This window comes from Gymnodraco acuticeps, unplaced genomic scaffold, assembly GCF_902827175.1.
Source record: "Gymnodraco acuticeps unplaced genomic scaffold, fGymAcu1.1, whole genome shotgun sequence".
NCBI classification, from domain to species: domain Eukaryota; kingdom Metazoa; phylum Chordata; class Actinopteri; order Perciformes; family Bathydraconidae; genus Gymnodraco; species Gymnodraco acuticeps.
The window spans coordinates 1,822-29,581 of NW_022991926.1; the positions used below are offsets into that span (position 1 = coordinate 1,822).

The 27,760-nt window shown below is 42.1% G+C and overlaps 1 protein-coding gene across 1 annotated transcript in view; it reads right to left on the bottom strand.

Annotated features, from left to right (window-relative positions):
- Positions 1 to 699: 699 nt before the first annotated feature.
- Positions 700 to 27,760, bottom strand: part of LOC117535705 (phosphatidylinositol-binding clathrin assembly protein-like) — a gene marked incomplete at both ends in the record, with an annotated part of 46,885 nt that continues 19,824 nt past the window's right edge. The window contains 12 exon segments of the mRNA XM_034200225.1: positions 700 to 810; positions 13,932 to 14,017; positions 15,057 to 15,190; positions 24,441 to 24,564; positions 24,740 to 24,825; positions 24,986 to 24,997; positions 25,820 to 25,861; positions 25,951 to 26,057; positions 26,539 to 26,650; positions 26,756 to 26,849; positions 27,339 to 27,441; positions 27,549 to 27,624. Of these exon segments, the coding sequence (XP_034056116.1) occupies positions 700 to 810; positions 13,932 to 14,017; positions 15,057 to 15,190; positions 24,441 to 24,564; positions 24,740 to 24,825; positions 24,986 to 24,997; positions 25,820 to 25,861; positions 25,951 to 26,057; positions 26,539 to 26,650; positions 26,756 to 26,849; positions 27,339 to 27,441; positions 27,549 to 27,624 (1,087 nt within the window).

Genomic DNA, 27,760 nt, shown 5'->3' on the forward strand with positions numbered 1-27,760 from the left:
GTTTTAAGAGCAATGGGACGTCCTTTCCTCCGGAGCGTCACGTGAAGCGACGTCTGTTTGTGATGACGCTGCACAGCTGATCGTCTGACAGCAGCTCTGTCCCCGTTATTTCACACACACCCCCGCCTCTGTTAGCACACATTTACTGACACAAACATTTGTATCATCTGTTGTAGACCCAAATACATTAAATAAAAATAAGAACTCATTCTCAAAAAAGATAAACGCCATTCTTAAAATGTATAAACGAAAAAAGCGATCACGAAAATGTTTCCAATAAATGAATAAAATGATTTTTGACCACTTTGTTGTTCAGATATATCACATATTTGTAACAAAACACGGTATAAACTGAGGAGTGACTCTCGTGAGGTTCATGTGTTTTCTTCACTCCGCTGGGAAACTGCTCTCATGGTCTGGTGGTTCCTCGATTATCACTCCTCCATTATCGCTCTTCGCTCCTCCAGCAGAAATAAGCGCCATGGGACGCTACTCAAGATGGCGCAGACAAATCAACTTCCGGTGATACCGAGGACCGAGGAGCGAGGAAATTAAAATAAATCGACCTGAGAAGGACCCATAGTCTCAACATGATCCATTTTGTCCCCAAACCTTCAGGGGGCAGTAGAGTACATGAGGTCTAGTGGCTCACAAAGGGCATTGAAAGAATATAAGAGTATGTAGGAGCACAACACTTACCTGTAGAATCCAGGTCGTTAGCAATAGTGTTGTTGCCAAACACGGAGTCAAAGTCCACGTTAAGGCCCTGAGGGTTCTGTTGCTGCTGGGCTGTTGGGGAGGCTGTAAACCCTGCAGAAGCAAAAATACATGCAACTGCCATTATCCAAATATGGACACACAATAGCTCTGTTCCTCCCAACACCACCAAAAGCAAGTAGAAAAACAACAACTATTTGGTGGTTCATAGGTTCACATTGCCATTTTTGAAAGAAAACACGTCATGTCATTCTGACAATTTGTCTGTGTTGTTATGCTTCAGCATACCAACACACCAACATTGATGACTGATCAATGTCCCGATGCCCTGAAGGCAGCATCATGCTTTCATAAAGCCATTACTTGCTGTTGTATAAAGGACAGATTGGATTTCTGAACTGGTTAGTTAAAAGACATATAAAATACTACCATAATGCAAACATCTATTTCACCACTATAAAGACCACAGGTCAAGGTCAGTGGTAAGATCTGCATATCTTAGGTATCACTGCATGACTACTTCTTATAGGTGACAGATGACACAAAGGTTCAGGACTGTGTTTTGCATTTTACCAGCACCAGAGAGGGGAATGAGGCTAGAATGGGTGATCTGTTTGGTATTTTGAGCAAAACACCTCATAACATGTTTTTTATATATCTGAGACCTATAATATATGCCTAACAATAGTATAATAGGAGACCTTTAAAGTAACACACTGATTTTCAGACATTAAAACACATTTATTTCAAAACTATGGGATTTACCAGCTTACCATTCCATTTTGTCACGACCGAAACCATCATGGCAATTACCGAAACTTAAGCATATGTTTCGGTAGTGACGATTCTAGCCAAAATTGAGCATAACTAAAAGAATGCTAGCAAGTACATGGCTAGAATACACGTTTTTGAAGAGGTTTACACACATAAAAACCTAATACTTTGCATTAAACCCCGAAAAAGTTTACTTAATTGAAGATACTATGTGTTCGTAGTGACAATTCTTAAGGTTACAAGCCGATTTTCAGATTGTGAGTATGGGATATAGCTACTTGTCATTCAGCCATGAGGGACAGGGATGCAGTGTCACTGCCTTGTCAAAAATGCAGGGGTGTGGCTAAAAACCAGGCTCAGCCAAACATGACATTTTCCATGTATGTTTCAGATCACTGATGTTTCTGATCAAACTCAGCTTTGCCTAAATGTCTGCTTTAATGTCAGTGAAGTTATTCCCCAGGAGATTAAGAAAAGTACAACACAGATCAACAGTGAGGTGTATAAATAGGGATCTCTGAGTGGGACCTGTAACAGCTCAATGAAGCTGATAAAACGTATCTCTGAAGAGACCAGCTACAGCAGGGGGCTCAGACTGGAAGAGCGGAGTGGTGTTGTAAGGGCTTGGCCACAGAAGGAGTCTGACACATAACCACAGCAGCAACACACAGAGGAAGAAGAGGGAGGAAGATGGGAGAAGATATGAGGGCAGAAAGTAGAGCAGTGAGAGAGCAGCCAAGAGCAACTTTGGGAACGGATTCTACCGGAGGAAGAGCAGAGGAAGGGCAGAGGAAGGGCAGAGGAAGAGCAGAGGAAGGGCAGAGAAAGAGCAGAGGAAGGGCAGAGAAAGAGCAGAGGAAGGGCAGAGGAAGGGCAGAGGAAGGGACTCTCAGCACATGGCTAAATGTGAAAGAAAACCAACACAGCCGTTAGCTGTTAGCCCTCAGAGCTCACAGCTCTTCATATCTGTTCAGAAACTAGACAAAAGTTAAAGTACAAACCACAGACTGTCTGTGTCATGGCGAATACAGTCGCTGGTTTATTTATGTCTGTATAGGCCGATGTTGTGAGTGTGGACGGTCGGAGCATATACAGTGTTAGCTTAGCCGATCTCCATTCAGAAAACAAATCAAATCAAGTTTTATTTATATAGCACATTTTTAAACGATTTTTGGTCGAGCCAAAGAGCTACATATAATAAAAATACCCTACAGTAAATACAACAGCACAGTTTGTGCAGAATATCAGTATGAGAAAACAACACCCTCTGTCCTTAGACCCTCACATCGTTCCGGAGAAAAACCCACAGTTTAAATTAATTCATGGTTTGTACTAACCGGTATCAGTATGTTGTTACTTCGGCATCATTTTGAAACGTGTATTACAATTAAATCACGGTCAAATATGTTCATCTTGTTGTAGTTGTAGCCACCTTGTCAGCGATTCTCTCTCTAGCAAACTCAGCCCTGTTTCTTGGGCCCGATAGAACCACGATTTTGTCGGGCCAGAAAAAAAGTGAAAAAGTAGCCCCGGGCCGGAACTAGGCATAGTGGAAACGCAACCAAAAACGGGCCCGGCACAACACCGCACACTTAAACCGCGCTCCGCGCCATGGTGGAAATGCGCCATAAGAGAGTAAAGGGCTGAGGAAATACACTTGAGAAACTTAGCCTGATTGTGGGCATACTTGTCAACCCTCCCGATTTTCGCGGGAGACTCCCGATTTCATTGCCCTCTCCCGGTTTCCTCCCGGGGTCAAATTTCTCCCGATTTCTGACAAAATCAGATTTACTCAGGACTGTTTCCACTCGGACTTTAATACAGCTACACCATTGTTTGGTTTCCATGGTAACATGTCTCTTTAGTAGCGCGCAACTGAAAGTCTGAGAGGGTGAGGCAGATAGTCACAGAAAACAGAACAATAATCGACGACTACTCTACTCTCTGCTCACTCCTTTCCTGCCCACACATATGCTCCATCAAGGATGGTGCTTCAGGCCGTAAGGCATTGCACTTAGAACTACAATAAGCATGTTAATGTTAATCTAACAGCTCCGGCGATCCACTAGCACCCCCCGAAAACGATGTGTTTTTTAGGATTTCAAGAAGCGTATAAAACAAACAATGGATGTCTTGTATGAACATTTATCCATGCTGGAAGTAGATTTAGATGTTTTAGGAGTGAGATAGAGATTATTATCTAATATATGCATCCAATGAAGCATTGCATGAAGTCTGTTGATGATTAGAGGCTGTTGTTGGGGCTGCAAAAACGTTTTTTTTTTATTGGTTAAGATCCTTGGTATAAAAAAGTTTGAGAAACACTGCATTGGAATGTCAAAGGGGGAGCCTCGCTGCGGGGAAATTATACAGATGGCCAGTCCGCCCCTGAAAAATGTCTGTGCAATCGTTATTATTAATAATTTTTAAAAAATGTTTACAAAAATTAATAAAAATGTATTTTGTAATCATCTCGCAACCCTCACTCGGGGTCTCGCGGCCCACACTTTGGGAACCCCTGTCTTAGAGGACAGGCTGCCAGCGTCAGAGGACGCCAGGGACAGCATCGAGAGTGAGGAAAGGGTTTGAGTTTAGTGTGGAGTCCTCCACAGCTTCTGCAGCAGAGGGGACAGGATCAGAGTGGGTAGAGGGGGGGAAAGAAAGACAAGAACATAGAAGGAACAGAGACATTATGGTTTTGAGAAGGATGAGAACAATTTAAAAAAGTAGAAGTAAAAAAAAGTGAATGCAAGAAAATGTGCAGAGGGGAAAGCCAGTGATGCGGGTGAGAAGGATTCAAATGCTCTTAAAGACACAGCAACAGGCTGATATCATGCACAGCTCTTATTGGCCCATAGCTCAGTACCTCTACCCTCTTTATTTACAGCTGTGAGGTCATGGCTCTTCATTATCAGAACTGAAAGACCATGTGCACAATAATATACACTGAACAAAAATATAAACGCAACACTTTTGTTTTTGCTCCCATTTTTCATGAGATGAACTCAAAGATCTAAAACATTTTTTATATACACAAAATAACCATTTCTCTCAAATATTGTTCACAAATCTGAAAAAAACTGTGATAGTGAGCACTTCTCCTTTGCCGAGATAATCCATCCCACCTCACAGGTGTGGCATATCAAGATGCTGATTAGACAGCATGATTATTGCACAGGTGTGCCTTAGGCTGGCCACAATAAAAGGCCACTCTGAAACGTGCAGTTTTGCTTTATTGGGGGGGTCTGGGGGGTCCGAAAACCAGGCAGTATCTGGTGTGAGGGGTAGGGGTAGGGGTAGGGGTAGGGTTAGGGTTAGGGTAATGTTGTGAATCGAGTGGCCTGTGTTCGTCGTCCATAACATACACCTGCCCATACCATAACCCCACCACCACCATGGGCCACTCGATTCACAACATTACCCTAACCCTCACACCAGATACTGCCTGGTTTTCGGACCCCCCCAGATCATCTGCAGGCACTGATCTTCACATTATAATGTTTATGTTTTATATTCAATTCTGACATGCAAATAAAAGCACATTGTTGTTTCAGTGTGTGCTGCTGTGAGCAAATGGAATGGTGGAACACACCTACTAAAAAACTGTGCATGGCCTGAGAATATGAATTCTGTGACTGATTTACACATTTATGACGTTCTGTGCCTGATAGAGACGATGTAGGTCTGCAGCTCTCAGCCCACATTTGCATGAGGACATTTGTTTACAGGGCTAGTAGTTGATGTTTTACAGCAAAGGAAAAAACACCAACTAAAGTTAAAATATATGGCCAACGCGTAACAAAGACGATTTAAACTAACCGCAACTAATACTTATATTTAATATTCTGCACCTGCCTTATTTTATTTATGATGACTGACCATGACATTGTTCATCAGCCCAGCCCTGTGAATAATAATCCTTTAAACCTTCATAATTCATTTTATAAAAAGGTAGATACATTTGAAAGGAATCATACAACTGAATGTGTGAATTGCACAAAACATTTCAGAGATGCGTGGGACTGCTAGCACGCGGCATACACCCATACGCAGTGTGTTGCAGAGGTGGGAGTAAGTCCTACATGTGCAAGTCAGGAGCAAGTCTCAAGTCTTGACCTACAAGTATCAAGCAAGTCCCAAGTCACTGTGGTGAGAGTCAAGCAAGTCAAGTCAAGTCATTGCTCAGGTCAAGCAAGTCAAGTCATACAAAATTCTGATGAATAAGCCCAGTTTCCGTATTTAAATCAGTTAAAGACAGTGGTTATGAAAATGGATTCAACCCACACTATGATCTTCATTACATACACAGTTAATCATTTGAAATCTAATTTAGACCGATGACAATCATATTAGATTAATATTAACCCTAGAACTGCAGACGATATAGCTAGGACTCAAAAAGTCTGTTCAAGTCTTCCGGTTTGGCTGGATATGGAATAGTCACGTTTTTGAGAGGCTTCGCTTCCTCCTCAAAAAAAAATATAATTTAACAATACATTTCTTCGTGAGAGGCCTGCAAAAGTCGGCAGTATAAGCTGTTGAAGCGTAACAGAGACATGGGGAAACCGCAAAAGAACAAAAGTGCCGAGAAACAAACTACGGCTGATGAAACTAGCGACGAGGCTAGCGCTAGCACCAGGCTGGATGCTAGCAGCGATCAGGACGAGGCTCCGACGAGGACGGACATCATGGCAGCTATCAATCAGCTAAATCAAAATGTAGACTCGAAGTTTGAGTTGCTCAATGGCTGGTCTGAAACAGTCACTGGGCGAGGTAGAACAGAGAGTAATTTCTACCAAAGGTGGACTGAACGAACACGAGACCCGAATCAAAGCTTTGGAAGACCAGTGCTCAAGATGGGCTGAGGAAGCCAGGTCGCTCAACGGGCGGGTGGACGACCTCGTCTCGCGCTCTCAACGACAAAACATTCGGATAATAGGTGTTAAAGAAGGCATGGAAAAGGGCAACCCAACAGACTTTGTTTCGAAATGTATACCAGCACTACTGGGGGAAGATAACTTTGACAATAAACCTGTTAAGGTTGACCGCGCACACAGGGTCCGTGTACGGGCAGCAGCAACAGATGGCCCTCCTCGTCAACTGATCGCCCGCATCCATCATGACTCAGTAAAGGAGCTGATACTGAGACTTTCCTCACATAAGTTCCCTTTACAACATGAGGGAGCACGCATCTTTATTTTCCCGGACCTGGGCCCAGCAGTGATGAAACAACGGCAGCAGTTCGACAACATCAGGACCAGGTGCAGGTCTGCGGGGGTGAGATGCGGGTTCCGTCACCCGGCTACATTCGTTGTCTCAGTCGGCGAAGATAAGCGCACCTTTAACAACCCGAGGGATGCCGAGAAGTTTCTGGATGACAAGCAAGTGTCACGTTAGACCAGCTAACCAGGATTAAGGACAACGATGACAGTTAACTTTAAAGCTGAGACACATTTGATTACTCTCTGCAGGTGAGGAGGAAGCGGACATGTACGTGTTCTATTATGGTATGTTACGAGCTTGGGAAGTTTGGACTTGGGGGTGTTAGTTCTCAGAGGGGAGTGGGAGGAGGGAGGAGGGAGGAGGGAGGAGGGAGGAGGGAGGAGGGAGGAGGAGGAGGGAGGAGGGAGGCAGAGGGCCCCGGAGGACAGCGCAGTGTTTGGTTTGTATTGTTCACCAGCGGCAGTTCATATACTAGATTCTTGTAATTTAATGGCGGTTTGTGTTTTTTCTTCTTTGCATTACAATTGGTTACATGTTTTCACAATAAGTTATCACATAAGCATGGGGATGTGTCATGTCATTGAATAATGGTGATATCACAAGGATAGTAAGCTGGAATGTAAGAGGTTTGAATCACCCAGTTAAGAAAGGGAAGATAATGGCACACTTGAAACGTTTGAAAGCTGATGTTATGTATCTTCAAGAGACACACATTAAGAATACGGCTAAAGACAAACTACGTATGGGATGGGGACCACGAATATACCAGTCAAACTACGGTGCCAGAGCTAGAGGGGTAGCCTTTATCATTAAGAAAAATGTTTCGTTTGAACATAGGTGTACAGTCAGTGATCCAAATGGCAGATTTATAATTGTATCAGGCACACTCAACTCTGCCCCCGTCACGTTGATTAATGTTTATGGTCCAAACTTTGACGACCCTGCATTTTTTCAGACAGTTTTGAATGGAATTCCAGATGTTGGGAACACAAACATTATAATGGGAGGGGACTTTAATTGCGTCTTGGATTCTTTGCTAGATAAGCAATCCCAAAGGTCGTCCGTAAACAGTAAATCCAGCGAGGAGTTAAAAAATACTATGCATAACCTAAATTTAGTTGATATCTGGAGGCTACTTAACCCTACTGCCAGAGATTATTATTTTTTCTCTCCTGTGCATAAATCCTATTCAAGGATTGACTTCATGTTGTTGGATTCTAAGCTGATCTCTAGTGTAGCGACTACACAATACCACAACATCTTGATCAGTGATCATGCTCCCATGTCACTCGATATCAGATTTAACAACCATAAAAGCGAACACACCTGGAGATTCGATAACACCATTTTAAAAGAGAAACGTTTTCTAAAATATATGTCGGACAGGCTGCCTGATATTATAGCTACAAACGATATAGGTGATGTGGATGATTCAGTATTATGGGAATCCATTAAAGCAGTGCTTAGGGGCAGCATCATATCCTATGTAGGTGGTAGGATAAAACAAAGAGAAAGGAGGTTTGTGGAGCTGGATGAAGGTGTGTCTCAGCTAGAACATTCATACAGAGCCTCCGGAGACCCCGACACATTAAACTCTATAGTTTCCCAAAGAGATGAATATAACACAATTGTATCTGCTCAGATTAGTAAACAGATGAACAGAATTAAACAGACGCAATTTGAATTAGGAGACAAACCTCAGAAATTGCTGGCACGACAGTTGAGACAGGCACAAGCCTCCCGGGCAATTCTGAGAATAAAATCAGACATGGGCACTGTCCTCACTGACCCTAAAGAAATAAATGCACGTTTCATGGAATTCTACTCAAATCTGTATAAGTCCAATGGTAATCGGGATACAGATGCAATTAAGTCATTTCTCTCTGAGCTGAACTTGCCTCATCTCAACGGTGAAGCAATAGCGGATCTACACAAAGACATCTCTATGGAAGAGATAATAAAAGCAATTAGTGAATCTCCAAATAATAAGGCACCTGGCCCTGACGGATTCACTATAGAATTTTACAAGTGCTTCTCTAAGGAACTATCCCCACTGCTGCTGCGTATGTTTAAACATGCAGCGTCAAATGGCCGACTGCCTCAAACGGTCTATAATGCAAATATTTCATTGATCTTGAAAAAGGGCCGGAATGAGCTGGAAGCCTCATCTTACAGACCTGTGTCACTGATCCCTAATGAAACAAAGTTGATGAGCAAAATTCTAGCTAACCGATTGAAGCTTTATATCCAGACGATTGTACACCCCGATCAAACAGGCTTTATTCCCAATAGGCATATTTATTTCAACCTACGACGCCTATTTAACATACTATATGCTGAGCACAATACAGAGACAGTTGTGATTTCAGTGGACGCTCAGAAGGCCTTTGACCAGGTCGAGTGGCCATATATGGATGTGACTCAAGAGACATTTGGCTTTGGGAAGATGTTCATTGACTGGATACGGATTTTGTATGCTCATCCCACAGCTAGTGTGATCACTAACCAGAATATCTCCCCCCAGTTCCCACTATACCGTGGCACTAGACAGGGAGATCCCCTCTCACCTTTTTTATTTGCTTTAGCCATAGAGCCACTAGCCACAAGTATACGGCGGCATCCCGGAATATCACCTGTCTCCATTAAAGGGCAGAATCATCAACTGTCATTATATGCGGATGACATTTTGCTATATGTCTCAAAACCACAGGAATCTATGCCCTCAATTATGGAGCTGTTTAACCATTTTGGCTCCTTCTCGGGGTTTCAAATAAACTGGGATAAGAGTGAATTAATGCCAGTGTACTTGAACCAGAACAGCTCCACACTGAAATCTGTGCCCTTTAAGATAGCCGAGGACAGGTTCACTTACCTGGGGGTGACAGTCACCAGAAAACCCGAACGGTTACTTGAGGAGAACTGGAAACTGAAAATAACCCAGCTTAAGCAGAACATAGACTTCTGGAAAACTCTCCCTCTGTCACTGGGTGGGAGAGTAAACGCAGTTAAGATGGTGGTTCTCCCACGTTTTACATATCTCTTCCAGTCAATCCCATCATGTATACCGCAAAGCTATTTTAAGAAATTAGACTATTCTAACCGCCTTCATCTGGCAATATAAAGCGGTGCGTATCGGCAAGAAACACTTTTGTAAAGCTAAATATGAGGGAGGGTTTGCTCTACCAAATGTTAGATGTTATTACTGGGCAGCACATTTAAACATTCTGGCTTTCTGGAGAAGTGGTACCCTTACTGAGGGCACTGAGGAGGACACTCCAGCCTGGCTTTCTATGGAGCGGGCGGCCTGTCTCGGAACTTCTCTCCCAGCCCTACTGAATAGTCCAGTTAAGACTAATAAATTACTATATGCAGGGAACTTTCTGGTACACAATTCTCTTAAAATATGGAAACAAATTAAAACATACTTGAAAGCCCCAACTATGTACATAGACAGCCCAATCTGTGGCAACCACGCCTTTAAACCGGCCAGCGTGGATTCCACGTTTGCTCGCTGGAAGGAGAAGGGAGTGGAGTGCTTGAAGGACTTGTACCAGGGGGGCCTCTTGATGTCCTTCGAACAATTGAGGAACAAATACAATCTCCCAGCCTCACACTTTTTTCGATATCTGCAGATCCGGAGCTTTATGAGGTCTCATATAGCTACATTTGCAGATATACCACAGCATCGGGCACTTGAAGAGATAATTAATGTTAGACCAGGATGTAGAGGAGCAGTGTCAACCCTATACCAGACACTTCTTAGTCAGGAAGTAGTCAGCACAGAAAAGTATAGAACTGAGTGGGAGACAGAATTGGGTATGCCGATCACTGAGGAATGTTGGGAAACATGTTTTAGGAATATTCACCGGTGCTCAGTAAATGTTAGATTAAATCTGATACAATTTAAAGTTGTACATAGATTGCACTACTCAAAAGTTAAAGTAAACAAGATGTATTCCAGCGTATCAGCATTATGTAACAAATGTAAAAATCAACCTGGCACCCTTACACACCAATTCGGGACATGCCCCAACCTCCACTCATTCTGGACTTCTGTATTTGATTTTTATTCAAAAGCATTTGACAAGCAATTGAAGCCTGATCCCCTTGTGGCCATTCTGGGGTCCACGAGTGACACTGATCTGAACTATGGCAGTGACAAATGGCCAGTGTTTTTGGGTACTGTTTTGGCTAAAAAACTTATTTTGAGGTTATGGAAGTCTGATGCTGTGCCTTCGTTCGAGATGTGGCTGAGGGAGTTGGGTGAGATCCTCTACCTGGAGAAACTTTGATTCTAGAATGCAGGAAGGGGGAGAGTGTTTGATAAGGCCTGGGCTCCAGTGATGAGACACTTAAGAGGTCTGGGTGAGGATGAAGGTGTGGGATGAATGATCAATAATGTTAATCCTGTAACTTTTATCTTGTTGGTTTTTGTTCTTCAATTTCCTATGGACATTTTTTCTTTGTCCTGGACTGCCCTCTTGTTTCTAGCATGAATATTGCATTTCTTGTTATCTCGCCCATGGATGTGTTTTAAAACCGCCAACTGCTTAATTGTACTAGTATGTTCTGAATCTGCTGTTTTGTTGTTGCTGAAAATGGAAAATATGATTGCTTTGTTATACCAATGCGGTTGGTACAATACATTTCTGCAATAAATAAATTGTAAAAAAAAAAGAAAAAGAAAAAAAATTGGTTCAAAAAGGCAGAACTCCAGGTAAGAAAATCATATATGGCATTTGCCATTACACATATTAAGAGACTGCGGTACTTTAGAGAATCGACTGCACTTTCACTATCCGACGTGTTTATGATGCGCCAGCGGACGTCATGAATGTGCGTCTGCTGCTGTGGGGAAACTATGGAAACTACAGTTTTCTATACAGCGGACTACAACATGGATGTTTAATAAGAACGAGGGACTACTGTAAACTCATCTAGAGACTCTGCACCGTGCTCTGATGCTGTTGTTTTATGCTTTATGAACGTGGACAACAGAGAAACATATTCTTCATGACCAAAGTTGGAATTGAAATAAAAAAGGAAAGTGAAACTTATGCTCGTCACCCTCTCCCTCCGGTCCACATTAATACAAATGATCCCAATACGTATTATTGTATGAAAAGATCTTAAAATCAATACAGATGTATTTATTATAAACGTTAGTCCTTAACATCTATCACTGTGTTTATCACCATTCAAACATATTTTAAAAGTTGAACAAACCCCACACAGCTCAGTAAAGACTGTGAAATGTTGACTTTATTTGATCATTTCAGTAAAAACTAACGTTCATATTTCTCTTTTTGATTATAATACTGATGAACGTTCAAAACAAAGCACTTTGGCAACTTACCACATACTTTTAAAAATGCGTAATAAGCACCGTAACTTTCATGATATCATTTCTCGGTCATAATCGTTTGTTTCCGTGAACGGCCGACTGTTGAGTGACGGCAAATGCTGTGGCTGCAAGGCATTGTGGGGCAGCATTTTCTCCTCTCCTTTCGTCAAGGGAGGTCCAGTGGTTCCTAAGCTAAAGGAGGTTATAAAGGAAGTTTGAAACCTCCTTTCCTATCATCTAGAGCAGTGTTTCTCAAACTTTTTCATACCAAGGACCACTTAACCAATAAAAAAACACTCGCGGACCACCTAACTCCACAAATGTCCAAAAACACATCGTTTTTTACAAATTGCCTGAAAATGGTACAAACAAGTGGCAACATGTGTGATGAAGGTGTTTATCTGGGCTATATTATGCAATCGAAAGTGAAACTTAAGCTTGCTCCATTGCGGAGATATTGCCGCGAGAGTACGAACAACTTTAATTAATTAATTAATTTCAAATGTGAAATTTTACCAATATACTCACGGACCACTGGGGGGCGCTCACGGACCACCAGTGGTCCGCGGACCACACTTTGAGAAGCACTGATCTAGAGCAGTGGTTCTCAAACTTTTTTTCAATAATGTACCCCCTTTGAAAAAAAAATTCAGCCAAGTACCCCCTGATCAGCGCAAACACAATTTGTTAAGGAAAAAATGCCTATAAAGAGGTACAGTAGCCTACAGTGCTGCACCATCAGTGTCTGATTTATTAAAACAACAACATTGTAACTGAGAAACACTTAAATGCTACATTTAAAATGTTTACAATCCATCACTAAATTCATGGTAAACCAATTTTAACATCATGCAATAACACTAAGACGACATTAGTTGCATTGAACTGATCTTTTTAACAAGTTGTACAATGTAGTGAGAAACATGGGCTTGTGCTTCACTGAGGACCTTTGTTATTCTGACAGGGAGGCAAACTGCAGTTATTACACTTAGTGTTTTGAAATATGTGTAACTCTGTTAATTATAAAACCCACACTGCTCAAGCTTCGTTACTTTTCCTAAAATGTGTATATCTATTTATTTATTTATTTTGGGGCGTGGGGAATTAAGAGAAAACATTTATTTATTTTATTTATATGAGCATTTTATGAGCATGGGAATTTGACCCATCATATAAACATATGCATAATGCTGCGCTATACTTTGCAGCCACAAGGTCAGGAAGGTTCCTAAGCTAAATGGACTATTCGACTTCAGCCTGGGGACTTCTGCCTTCTAGTGGGTTGCCAGGTTTGGCGCCAGGTCACTATAATCACGTTTTGTCGAAAAAACTAAACGTAATATCTCAATACAAAAACAAACGCAAATATTTAATTTTAAACAGTCAAGTCCTTTCAAGTCATCTATCTCAAGCTTAAGTCAAGTCTCAAGTCATGAATACCAAGTCAAAGTCAAGTCAAGTCTTTTATCAATCTTCTTCTTATTGTGTCCACAAGGCAGTCAGTTACAGGATCTTGGTGTTCTGTGGCTTACTTACAGCTTTCAGCGTAGCTTGTAGCATAGCTTGTGCAGACTAGCTTGCGGCTAGCGTAGCTTGTGGCTTGTAAAGTAGCTTGTGGCTGTTTTGTAGCTTGTAACTGTTGCTTGTAGTGGTGATAGGATTAGCAGTATCTAGTCGATCTAGTTGATCTAGTTGATCTTGTCGATCTTGTCGATCTCGTCAATACTCCCAGGGCCGCGACGTGGACGCTCCTTTCATGACCTTTTCAATGTTAGTCAAGCAAGTCTCAAGTCAAAAAATATGCGACTCGAGTCAAGTCATGTGACTCGAGTCCCCACCTCTAGTGTGTTGGCAGTGTGTTTGAAGGCCTCACCTCCCCAGGAGCTGGCGGTGGAGAGAGGCAGTGAAGGCTGGAACGCTGGCTGCAGGTCGAGCAGTTCAATAGCTGCCTTGGAGATGCTGGAAGAAACAAACGGGAACAGTGGGGAGGGGGTTACACTGGTCACTTTTTGACTAAACATTAGGTTCAACATAAGTCTGCTATTATAAAAAAGAACACAACTGCATGTTTTGCCCTGAGCACTATTCTAGTGTTATTTTGCCACTATTTGCATAAACACTTCCACTTTTCATTTATTGTGCTTCATCTAGTGTTAAGGCCCTGACACACCAAGCTGACACCAAAGAACACGTCCCGACGGACCCGACTGTTGTGTCGCCTCACGTCTCCTGCGTCTTGGCCAACAGTCGCACTGGAACACACCGCAAAGACTTCAGCCGGCGGCCAAGTAGCACGTACGAACTGCGCATGCGTGAGTGGCAATAACTCTCCTTACCAGCAGGCGGCGGTAGTGTGTATTCGTCATTCAAAAGAGGCAACCAGAAGACAGACTGCGTGATATATACAAACTTCAGCTCTCTGAAGCAGAAAGACACTATTTAAGCATTGTGGCTGGCAACCTGCTGCTACCACATTCCATGCATCAGTAATTATAATCCAATATTATATTAATATACAACATCATAACACTGACAGGCAGCTGAATAGCCAATCAGAGTGATGTTGACATGTTGAATCGGGGGCGGAAGGTGTCGGCACCGCCGAAAAGACACGACGGTGCGGGACACACCAATCTGAGTAGGGCGACAGGACGCTCATCGACAGCCAGACATCTATCGACATCTATCGACGGCCGAAATCGGCTTGGTGTGTCCGGGCCTTTAGGGGTAGTTCTGCTAGGCCACCCCAATATCTATGAAGTGATCAAAGTTGAATCTAATCATGTGAAACCATTTTGAAACATGAGCCATTTACTTGAATTAAAGTTATCCTAAATTCAATTAGCAACATCAATCTACCAACATTTTGTAAAATGTCCAAACCTTGACTATTGCTCTTAAATAAACACATTTCTTCGATCTCCTTTCAGCTTTTATCTGCAGTTCTGAAACATTTGCATGAGATTGTCTGGTCTAAGATGAGATGATAGGTCCTTACCTGTTGTTGGAGCTGGGGGTGGTAAAGAGGTCGATTGTAGGGGCTGAGTTGATGGTCCCGCCCTCCTCAAAGACGGGGGAGGAGTCTGTGGTTGCTGCCGCAGGTTTTTTTTTAAGCTCCTTCAGCCGCTGCTCCTAACATCAGGAGGACAGTGTGAGCGAGGCAGAGGCCGATCTGTATGCAACTACCTGTCTGCTGCATTCGACACGGTGAATCATCAGATCCTCCTTCGCACTCTCCAAGAACTTGGAGTTTCAGGCTCTGCATTTTCCCTCATCACCTCATACCTCAAAGACCGCACCTACAGGGTTACTTGGAGAGGGTCGGAGTCCGACCCTTGTCAATTAACTACAGGGGTCCCTCAGGGCTCTGTTCTTGGTCCCCTCCTCTTCTCCTTGTACACAAACTCGCTCGGATCAGTCATTAGCCCGCATGGTTTTTCATACCACTGCTACGCTGACGACACCCAATTAATTCTGTCCTTTCCCCGCTCAGAGACCCAGGTCGTCGCACGCATCTCTGCTTGTCTAGATGACATCTCTCAGTGGATGTCTGCTCACCACCTCAAGCTCAACCTTGACAAGACTGAGCTGCTTTTCCTTCCGGGAAAAGATTGTCCCACTCTTGACCTAACAATCAACATCGCCACCTCTGTTGTTTCCCCGACTCAAACTGCAAGGAATCTGGGTGTGACCCTAGATAACAACCTGTCCTTCACTGCAAACATAGCTGCTACAACCTGCTGCTGCAGATACACGCTTTACACAGGGTTCTTACACCTTTTCCAAAGTCAAATTCAAGCACTTTTCAAGGTGAATTTTCCAGCATCTTACAGCTGTTGTAAATTACATATTTATATACACATACTCAAATGATTATTTCCCTACCTCACATTAAATCAGATGTTCTTTATGCTATAAACAACCAAATGTGTGTTTCGTGATAGCATTCTACACGAGGATGAAAAATTAAAGAAAAGAAAACTAAGTTTAATATTTCAAAATTAGTGATCTGTACGTAGACTAGGCCTCCCATATAGTAACCTGTCTGAGCCAATATAAAACAATCAGCCAAATAACTGTTCAATACATTATTGATTACTATTGTTGAGGAACTTTTAGGTTGGCAGTGAACATAAGTCAGAGGTACTTTTACTCCACTACATGTAGGGATGTCCCGATCACCTTTTTTTGCTCCCGATCCGATTCCGATCATTTGATTTTGACAATCTGCCGATACCGATTTTTCCCGATCCGATCTTTATGCAATGAGAAAAAAAAGGTAACAGATAACGGCTGGTCATCCAACGCGATGAATTCAGCTATCTTGGCTGTTGTTTTTTGGCCTTTTCACTGTTCTGGGGCAGTTTCTCTTTCCTTTTAAAAGTCTCTGAAAGTGTCGGTTGTTTCAGTGCCGTTCCCTGAGTGGCCGCTGTGTACTCGTCGTGTTGTTGTTTGTTTCTCAGGCGGCGTGTTAGATTGGTCGTGTTGAACGTAGCTGTTATTTCCACCACGCGGAACCTCCGCCTTGCAAACATTGCATCTGGCTGTTATACTGCCTTCGCTTTCAATTTTATAATACTTCCAAACTCCTGACATTTTCTCTGTCCCGACTCCCGAGTCACCAGCTGAACGTAGCCTCTCGTTAGCTTGCTGCTACTATTAGACACTGCGCCCACTCTGTTGCCAGCTTTGAGAGAAATAAGCAACCAGGTCTGAAAACAAGCCCAAAAGAAGCAACACATACATGATGTTGTGTCATTTTAAACCAAAACTAAGGCCTCAGGATGACTTTAAGACGTGAACATGGTGATTTTAGTTTTGTAACATTACATTTAAAAAAAAAAACATTTTATAAAAAATTAAAAAAAATTCCCGATCCCCGATTTTTATCTCCCGATTCCGATCTTTTGAAAATCACGTGATCGGCTCCGATCCCCGATCACGTGATTGGATCGGGACATCTCTAACTACATGTATTTAATACCTTTAGTTACTTTACAGATCTGGATGAATGATGTGAAATATAATCAAGTGTTAAATCAGACTGTAGTTCCACCTGGAGTAAATCCACAAGCTACCTTGCAGTATACAAAGTTATTCAAACTAGCTGCACCTTTACCAGCTTTGAGAACACTTTAATGATCAATCTTTATAAAATATATCATATATATTATTCTGAAAGGGACCAATCTGCACAACGACTACTTTTACTGTCGCTACTTTAACTATATTTTGATGAGAATACTTTTCTACTTTCACTTGAGGAACATTTTGAATGCAGGACTTTTACTGTAACAGAGTATTCCTACACTCTGGTACTTCTACTTTTACTAAGTACAAGATCTGAGTACTTTTACTTTTACTCAAGTACAATATCTGAGTACTTATTCCACCTCTGGTAGTGTATTAGCCTGAATTGTAGCCACAAAATCACGCAGAGCTGCATAAAAATAGACTCACAATGGTAACAAGTGGAAAATAATTACAAAGGTGTACAATGATTTGTAGGTAATTTTGACTACTCAAGACACCTGACTTATACATCTTCAAAGGAAGACTGTGTTCATTCTACAATTACATGATGGGCTTAAAGCAAAATGTAGTTTTACTTGTATAATACTTCAATTTTATATAAAGACAGTTTGTTTTCATCTGTTTTCAAATAAACAAAGTCTTGGCTTTCAGAATATTAAACTTGTTTCGGCAAATTCAGATGATAAATACAACTTTGAAGCTTCGGCATAATTACAAGCGGAGAACTGAGTAACTTAACGTCACAGCAGGCATAACAACAGTCGGTGTTTCTTTAAGTGTTTCCCCATTACACAAATGCAAAAATACACAAACACACTCGCGAGCTTCCCCCAGACCAGTAATACAAACGAAAATGTGTCTTCGGGTCAATGTGACTGATTTCGATAGAGCAAGTCACATTTGGTTTAGGCACGAAACATACTACCAGTAGAAATACATTGCTTTCAAAATCGCTCTGTGTCGAATCAATAGATTATATTTTGTGACTATAACACGAAATGCCGTGAGTGCTTCATCCTCTGAACACCACAGGATGGCGACTGTAACGCACATATTAACATAGGTACGCTCCTCTGAAATGATTGTCCACTGCAATTATTATTATCCCTCAATCGAGTTCGCTATTCAGCTTGCTAACGTTAGTTTCAACAAACGTAACATGCAACGTTAGCCTAATCTAAAATGCTCTACTACGGCGTACCTTTCATGTGGCTCGTCAGCGCAGACTCTCGCATCGTTATTTTTGCAAACTTTGCAGGAGGCTACTCGTGGGCTTGACCCTCGTCTTAGCCATGGCTTGTATTTGTCTTCTGCTAGCCAACGCTCGTTGAAACTGCAACCTCCTGGCACACATCTATCACTCATCAGAATGCCCAGGTCACACGCAACACAAACACTTGCAGGTCGCGCGCATAGCGCGGGAAGGCCGCAGCGGATTATTTTCTTTTAATCTAAAAAGCGAACTATTCAGTCAGACAGCAATTTATTGTAAAAGTAAAGCATTTACATTTTCAAGCACTTTATCTCAATTTCAAGCACCATTCCCAAAATGCAAGCACTTCCCAACCTTGAAAACACCACGTCAAATTTCAAGCATTTTCAAGGATTTCAAGCACCCGTACGAACCCTGTTTACAACATCAGGAGGATACGCCCCCAGCTGACCCAGAAAGCCACGCAGGTTCTGGTCCAGGCTCTCGTCATCTCACGCCTAGACTACTGCAACTCCCTCCTGGCTGGTCTACCTGCATGTGCCATCCGACCTCTGCAGCTCATCCAGAATGCAGAGGCTCGTCTGGTCTTCAACCTTCCTAAATTCTCCCACACCACGCCGCTCCTCCGCTCCCTTCACTGGCTTCCGGTAACTGCTAGAATCCACTTCAAGACAATGGTACTTGCGTACCATGATGCGAATGGATCTGGCCCTTCCTACATCCAGGACATGGTTAAACCGTACACCCCAGCACGTGCGCTCCGCTCTGCATCAACCAAACAGCTCGCTGCGAAGGGGACCCAAGTTCCCATCAGCAAAAACACGTGGGTTTGCTATCGTGGCTCCAAAATGGTGGAATGAGCTCCCCTAGGGTGGTGGTGGCGAAGTCGATAGGGACTTGGCTTGGCAACTGGAAGGTCACCAGTTCAAGTCCCGGCAAGACCATCGCTGCAGCATTGCTTTGTTGGTCAATACGCAGCTCTGCACTCACAGTTATCGGTGCATTTTGAGGGTGAAAACACACGCAGTTTACCGGAGAAAACACATGGAGTTTACCGGAGTAAACACACAGAGTTTACCGGAGAAAAGACCCAGAGTTTACCGGAGAAAGAGACAGGCATTACGTGAGTGGGTTGAGGAGAGCTAGCTGCTAACGGAGCTAACAGCTGTCCGATTGTCAGCTCCAGGAAGAGCTGACAATCAGACAAATCTCTAGCGACAACAACAACAAGACATGCCGGGAAATAATCCAAAACAGAAGAAAGACGAGCAAGAGAATGAAGAAGATAAAGGGAAGATGAGGCTCGTAAGTCAAACAGCTATACAGTTTGCCGGAAATGAGCCACCTGACAATAAAAAAGAGGGAGGTAACGATGTAACAAATGTCAATAAAACAGCAGATGAAGACTCCTGGGTATGTAATATCTGCCAAGTCATATTCAGTGAGGTCAGCACAAAGATACTAGAATGTGAAAATTGCAATAAACACACATGTGCAAAATGTCTGAAACCAACAAATGCACAGTATGCAGTCACACGGCGTGATGACTTGATGTGGCTGTGTAGTAAGCAATGCCAGGATAAAACCCGCAAGGCACTGAAGGATTCAAAATCAGAGGAACTGTTGGAAAACAATAAACAACAAGAAACAATTTCTTCACCTGAATTAGTAAAAAGATTGGACGCACTAGAGGAGATGATAATTAAGCAAGCAGAGAAACAACAAAACTACACCAGAGAGCTTATCACACAGCTCATCTCCCAAGACATACAGGTGAGCCCACCTAAGGAGGGAGACAGTGACTCTGTAACTGAGGATGATACTTCACCTACGTGGTCAGATGTTGTCAGGAAGAAAACAATACACGATAAGGTACTAGTCAAATCGGCAATCAGGGAGTTTACGAGAGAACAACAGTCAGAAGAGAGCAGAGAGAAAAACATTGTTATACACAGATTACAAGAAAGTGAGGACGAAAATATAGATGCCAGGAAACGGCATGATGAAGATACGATAAACGATCTGATAAAAAACGAGTTGGGAATCGAAGGGGTTTTGGCATCAAAGGTGATACGCCTCGGGACTCGAGAACCGGAAAAAAACAGACCAATGCTGATTACCACAAATTCCACTTTCGAGAAACGAAAAATAATGTCAAGTCTCCACAAATTGAAGAACGCATCAGCAAAGTTCAAGTTAATAAGTGTGGCAAACGACCTCTCCAAAGAAGAACGGGAACAGAGGAACGACCTTGTCAAGAAAGCAAAAATCAAAATGGAAGAGGACGGAACGAACATGTGGCGGTTCAAAATACAAGGACCAGTGTGGGACATGAAAGTTGTTTGGCAAAAAATCAAACCAAATTAAAACATGACAGAACCCACAAATACATAAATAATAACAACTCAGAGAGTAGTAGAGGACTTTCTAAGGGCCTTCAATGTCTTTACACTAATGCAGATTCTGTTATGAATAAGAGAAATTAACTGGTAGCAAACATTGATAAATATGACCCAGATATTATAGCTATTAGTGAAGCACTTCCAAAAAACCCACAAGTACCAATCCAGTTATGTGAATTGAACATCAGTGGATATGACATTTTCAGCAATCTAGATGAGGGTAGAAGAGGTGTCTGTATCTACACGAAATCCTACCTCAGAGCAGTACCTAAGAACTTGAAGGGCTGTACATCTACAGAATCTGTGTGGTGTGAAATACAACTCCGCAATACGGACCGTCTTCTGGTTGGATGTGCCTACCGGTCACCAAACTGTCAAGATATTGGCAACTCTGAAACTAGAAGTTTAGTTGACGAAGCTTCCTCACTAAACCGCAGCCACGTTTTAATTATGGGAGACTTTAACTATCCTGAAATTGGTTGGCAACCCATACGGGCACCAGAGAGTGAAAACCACCCTGCATCCATGTTCCTTGAATGCTTGAGAGACTGCTACGTATTTCAACATGTAACAAAACCAACTCATGCAAGAGGAAACCAAACCCCACACGTGCTTGACCTAATTATCACAAATGAGGAGGGAATGGTTGAGGATCTATGCCATGAAGCACCACTAGGAAAAAGTCACCATGACTGCCTGTCTTTCAAATTTCTATGCTACCATGAGATATGCGACAATCCAAACCGCAAGTTCATCCTTGATAAAGGAAATTATGAAGGCCTGAAACAGGAAATGATTGGGACAGACTGGGCACAGACCTTTGAAAACAAGTCAGCTTCAGCACAGTGGGAGGCCATGGAAGAAAAAATCCTAACAAGTTGCAAGAGGCACATCCCTATGTCGTCGGGAAAAAGTAAGAAAAATCGCTCTACTCCGGAATGGATAAATGATAGAATCAAACATCAAATCAAATCAAAAAGTGCAGCTTACACCTTACAAAGGTTATCTGGTACAGAGAGTGACCGTTGTTCCTATGCAAAATTGTGCAATCAAGTTAAATGGGAGTGTCGGAAAGCTAAAAGAGAGCATGAAAGAAAAATTGCAAAGGAAGCCAAAGAGAATCCGAAAGCTTTTTATAAATATGCCAGAAGCAAGCTAAAAGTCAATGCCACAGTCGGAGATCTGAAAAAGGCTAATGGCAGCCTGGCTCAAAATGACAAGGACAAAGCCAATACACTAAATTCCTTCTTTGCTAGTGTGTTCACAAAGGAGGATACCTCATCAATACCAGACTTCCAGGACAGACCATTTAATACTACACTAAATAAATTGGACTTCACATCTAAGGACATCCATAAAAAACTATCGAACTTAGATGCCTCAAAAGCATCAGGACCGGATGGCATCTATCCCAGGATTCTCAAAGAACTGTGTGACGAACTAGATGAACCCTTACTTACCATATTTAAAAAATCGCTTGATGAAGGTGTGGTACCACAGCCTTGGAAGGATGGTCATGTAACTCCTATATTCAAAAAAGGTGACCGAAGCAATCCTGGAAACTATAGGCCTGTCAGCCTTACAGCAGTAGTATGCAAACTCCTTGAATCCTTGGTGCGTGATGCCGTCATAGAACATCTTGACTCAAACAACCTATTATCAGACCGCCAACACGGCTTCGTCCAGGGCAGATCCTGTTCAACCCAACTCCTGGCCTGCCTTGACATATGGTCTCGTACCCTTGACGAAAGAGGAAGTCTCGATGCCATTTATTTGGATTTCCAGAAAGCATTTGATACTGTACCTCACAAAAGATTACTGAATAAGCTCTATGGTTATGGTATCCGTGGAGACATACTCACCTGGATCTCAGACTTTCTCAAAAACAGGCGACAGAGAGTCTTTGTTAACGGGAAACCATCTGGATGGTGCCCAGTTCTCAGTGGAATTCCACAAGGTAGTGTCCTGGGTCCTGCACTGTTTGTCCTCTATATCAACGACCTACCGGATAATGTGAGCTCCAGGGTCCAGATGTTTGCAGATGATACTAAAGTCTTCAAGGAAATTAAGTGTAAAGAGGATGCAGAAAAACTCCAGTCAGATCTCAGAGAAATACAAAGATGGTCCGAGTGTTGGCAGCTCAAATTCAATGCAGCAAAGTGCAAAGTAATGCACTTAGGTTTTCTGAATAAAAAATACGAGTATAATATGGGTGATAATTCAAACACTATAAACCTATCCGAGACTCAGAATGAAAAGGACCTTGGTGTGAATGTTGATAATACCCTGACATTTAGTGACCATATCCGTCGGGCAAGTAACAAAGCCAATGGTATCCTAGCAATGATTCGCAGATCATACACTTATTTGGACTCTGACGTAGTACGTAGTTTATACATCTCTCTTGTACGGCCACTCCTCGAGTATGGGAATGTCGCTTGGTCCCCCATGTACAAAAAGGATGCTGAGCTCATCGAGAAAATACAGAGAAGGGCAACGAAGCTGGTTCCAGAACTAAAGGACCTACCATATCAAGAACGACTGCAACGTCTTAAAATCCCGAGTATGTATTATAGAAGGGCGAGGGGAGATATGATCGAAGTTTTCAAATATCTCCACAACATCTACAAAACATCATGCCCACTACAACGGGATTATAACACCAGGATTCGTGGACACTGCCTCAAGTTGAAGAAACAGTACTCAAGACTGGCTATCCGCTGCAACTTTTTCAGCCTGCGTGTGGTTGACTTGTGGAATGATCTGCCAGAAAGCGTTGTCACATCCAAGACGGTTAACTGTCTCAAATCCCGCCTCGACCACTAATGGTCAAACATCACCTTCACTTTGGACTATGTGACTGTTGCCAGCATCCATAGTAAAAAAAGAATCAGTGATCTACTCATTTATTTATGAGCGACTAAAAGGCCTTAGGCCTATTACAGACGTATCCTATTGATTGATTGAAGACCAAGTGCTAACGAGGTGTCCCTGAGCAAGGCACCGTTCCCTACACTGGTCCCCGGGCGCTGTTCAAAATGGCAGCCCACTGGTCCTAACACTAGGATGGGTCAAATGCAGAGAAACAATTTCCCCACGGGGATTAATAAAGTATATCAAATCAAATCAAACCATTGATATCAGGACAGCAGATAGCTTACACACCTTCCAGACTGAAAACTCATCTCTTTCGACTCCACTTCGAGCAATAGAACTATTAACAAAGCACTTATATACTAATAAAGGGCTGGCTTATCTATAGCCAGTTGAGTAGCACTTGAAATGTTTTTTCTCTATGAAACCTGATGTACTTATATGATTCTGTTTTCTTCAAGTTTGTATTTTGTTGGTCGAATGCACTTATTGTAAGTCGCTTTGGATAAAAGCGTCAGCTAAATGCAATGTAATGTAACTACACAGTCCAAACCTTTCAAAATATTTTTCAGCATTTTGCTTTGGACTATTATCTGGTTAGACAGATTATAGTTGTAAAGCAGATCAACAGAGATCCCAGAGAGCAAAGGGGTTAATATACAATCACAGTCACTTAACAACAGGGTCGCCCCACTGTTCCAAATATATTAGATACGTTATAGCTTTGCATTTGATATAATTACGAGAAGAGAGTCCTAAAGACATGAATGGCACAACTGCTTCAACTTCAAGGTATAGCAAATGCCTGCAGGCCTTGTGAGCACTGATCTGAAAGAAGAGCAGAGTGAGGAGAGTTTACTTTGAGTGCTTGAAGGCGACTCTGCTCTTGGTCCAGGGCGGCCTGCTTCTCCCTCTCGTCCGCTCTGGTGAAAGATATGCCGGTGTTGGCCAGGGAGGAGACGGCATTGGAGAGTGTGCTAGCCCTGAATCAAAGGACACACACAGAAAAAAGTCACAGAACTCCAGTATATCATAGCCTTAATACATGTGAGACTTGCACACATGCATTGTTAAAATCTTACCTTTTCTTCATATCAATCCAAAGTCAACATCTATCAAGCTGCTGAAGAAAGCAGTGACCCAGTGATGCACACCTACCTGCTGGCTGCTGTCGAGTCCTTCACTTTCTTTCCCTCTAGAGAGGCCAAGTGCTGCTCCAGAGCATCAAGCAGGCTGCTGGGGGCCTAGTGTGAATGTGATTCAAACACATTAGGTTTCAAAAACTAAGGAAAACCTAATAAAAGATGTCCTTTAAAAAAGAAAACACTAAAGCATGCCAAGTTATTGCCACGGGTCCACAAAAACAGATACTCCCAAAAACAGAGAAAAGGTTTGTATACTTACAACAACTGTAAACTGAAAATGGAGAGAGGAAGGAAGGGAAAATACAGAAAATAAAAGGTGGCAACAGTCAAGAAATTATTAAGAAAATGTTTGGAAGAAAGCTCTCCAATTGTGGCTTTTCTGCCTAAGTTACACAGTTCTACCGAATACATAACGAACAGAACAGATCAGCAGGTGCCTGGCAAGGTCAGGAGACGGTGAGAGTTGGAAGCTGTTTGTCAGTGCAATAAGGAGAACATGCATGGACTGCCTAGCATGCACAGCTCCTGGTGTTAAAACATGTCAGGCCAGGGGGGAGGGGGGGACAATCATAGCCACATCTCCTGCGTTCATATTATGGAGGTCACTAAAGCACACATTTAAGCCCAAAACATTATTTATGCCGTCTCAATATAACACTCACAAAGTACAGCAGTTTACATCTTAATAAGCTACTATTAGATTGGACAATAATTATGTAAGCTCTCTACCTTTCCAAATCTGAGACTTGCATACAGAGTTTGGGTTTTATGTCAGTTAGGTTTATTTGTGATTTGGTAGACCGAAGGTTTAACATATTTGACTTTAGTGTCTTTACTGCACACAGGAAGCTATCTTTAAGTCAGTCAATAATGATTTCCCACTGAAAAACCCAATGTATGCAGTTTCAAGGCAAATACAGGCATGTCAGATTATATATACACAGCCTAAATGTATTATAAAATCATTCCATAATCTGGCAATTCTCCACTTTTTAGCTCAGAAAATCCAGTAAAAAGGAAGCGTTTTCAATTAAAGCAAATTACTTTAAGTAACAGCACAGATGCCAAAAAAAGGTTTTGCATGTAGGCTTACCTGAGACAGATCTGGTATGTCCCCTCGATCAATCCCGACTTGCTGCAGGAAGAGAAAAGATCATCAGACTTTGATGGAAAATCTGATGCGTGGCACGCTCCCTGATTGGCTGGTCTGCAGTCCTGACTTACCTCTGCTACTTTAAGGAACTCTGAGATTCTAGTCATTCGTGTGAGGAATTTTTTGTAGATGTCAAGTGCTTCTTTGCACTGGACTTTCTTGATGTCAAAGTATTTCTCTGTTAACAAGATCAACAAAAAGATTATGGGAATAATATCATTAATTTTTTTGTTTCTGTTAAATCAGTTACTTTGTGGTTTATAAGTTTATATTTTCTAAACACAATTTATTTTCTTATGGGTACAGTATCTCTTAAGTTATATACATCAAGCAAATACGTCTCAGCAGCACCGAATTGATAAAAGGTGGTGAAATTAATCTGGTATGTATATAGATTGTTTTGATATTTGAATATTAAAGTTCCATCATATGTTCATTACTCAACTGCAAAAATATCTGCATAGCAGTCATTTCTGTTTCATGTTTTGCAGACTATGCCTACTGAATATTATTTTCTTTCAAGAAGTTGAAACCAAGGTGTTTAGCCTCTGTATATGATACCCATGAGAAAGAGGAGAAAGGAAAGCTTTCTGCATATTCATATTAGTATGAATTCTAAAGTCAGAATGATTAATGCCAACCCAAAAGCAGGGTTTTACCCAGGAGGTTGATGATGCCTTCATTGTACGCTGCAAACAGACGGATGGCATCTTTGAACAGAAGCATGAAGGCTGCGTTGATAACACCATTTGTCAGTTCATTGGCATTGACCTGTAAGAGAGGCGGAGGCGTTGAGACTACGTCACAAAATTCACATTTTAAGTGTCAGCTAAACATTAAAGATGCCACCCTGTGCAGCAAATACTACACACTCACGTTGAAATCGAGTAACACATCCATCTGGTTCTGGATTATTGGGATGGTCTTGAGGAGTTTCTCTGTGTTCATGGTTCTCATCACGCCATCGGACCTGTGCAACGAAAAGAAAGGGAATGCTCATACAGATATCTGCGAGCATGTTCCTACTAATGAAAACCTGATTTGATAATTGAGTATTTTGAACTGTAAGAGGACATGGCTGCATTAGAGTCATAGAGCATAATGAGGAGTGTTGGTGAAGAGTTGTGTTTGACACCGCAGCAGGACAGAGTGAAAACTAAAGTAATAGATGCTAAATAATCAGTATTCGGCTTTAACATCAACTAAAGGAAAGACAGGACCCCCCATCCTCAATGGAGTTGTAGAAGTTCTCTGTTTAGCTTTTGCAACTCTTAACAAAACTGATATGATGTATTTTAAAGGAATACAACAACTGCAATGTTCTGTTTGCGTATCACTCAGCCCTGCCTGTGCCGATCTCCTTGCTGGTTTCACGTTCCTGGAACATAACATGATGATGCTCTGTGGCTCAGGGGCAACATCACACACAGCCCATACTGTTACAGGGAAAGCTTCTCACCCTCTTTTCACTTTAGTGAAGTCAAAAGCGACTTGTCTGTAGGACACAGCCTTCTCGTTCAGGTAGCGGCTATACCTCCTGATGAACGTCGACATATCATATCCTGCATTCAAAACAAAACAAGTGAGGGGTTATGATTATTGTCACGACACAATCAATAAATATTCAAAAGTGTATTGTTGCATAGTGTGTACAGTGTTGGCAACATACCTTGTAGGCCACTTTTGTCCAGAAAATTGCTGAGGTTGAACAGTGTGTTCCTTGAAGCCAGATACTGTATAAATCTCTGCAAATAGACAGAATGAGGAACTCTATAGGTTACATACGGTGGCTAAGAAGTGCAAACGAGTATTACAAAGTGTGAAACACTTTAACAAAGCTTGAGACAAATTTACATTTTATAAAACAAAATTACATTAGCA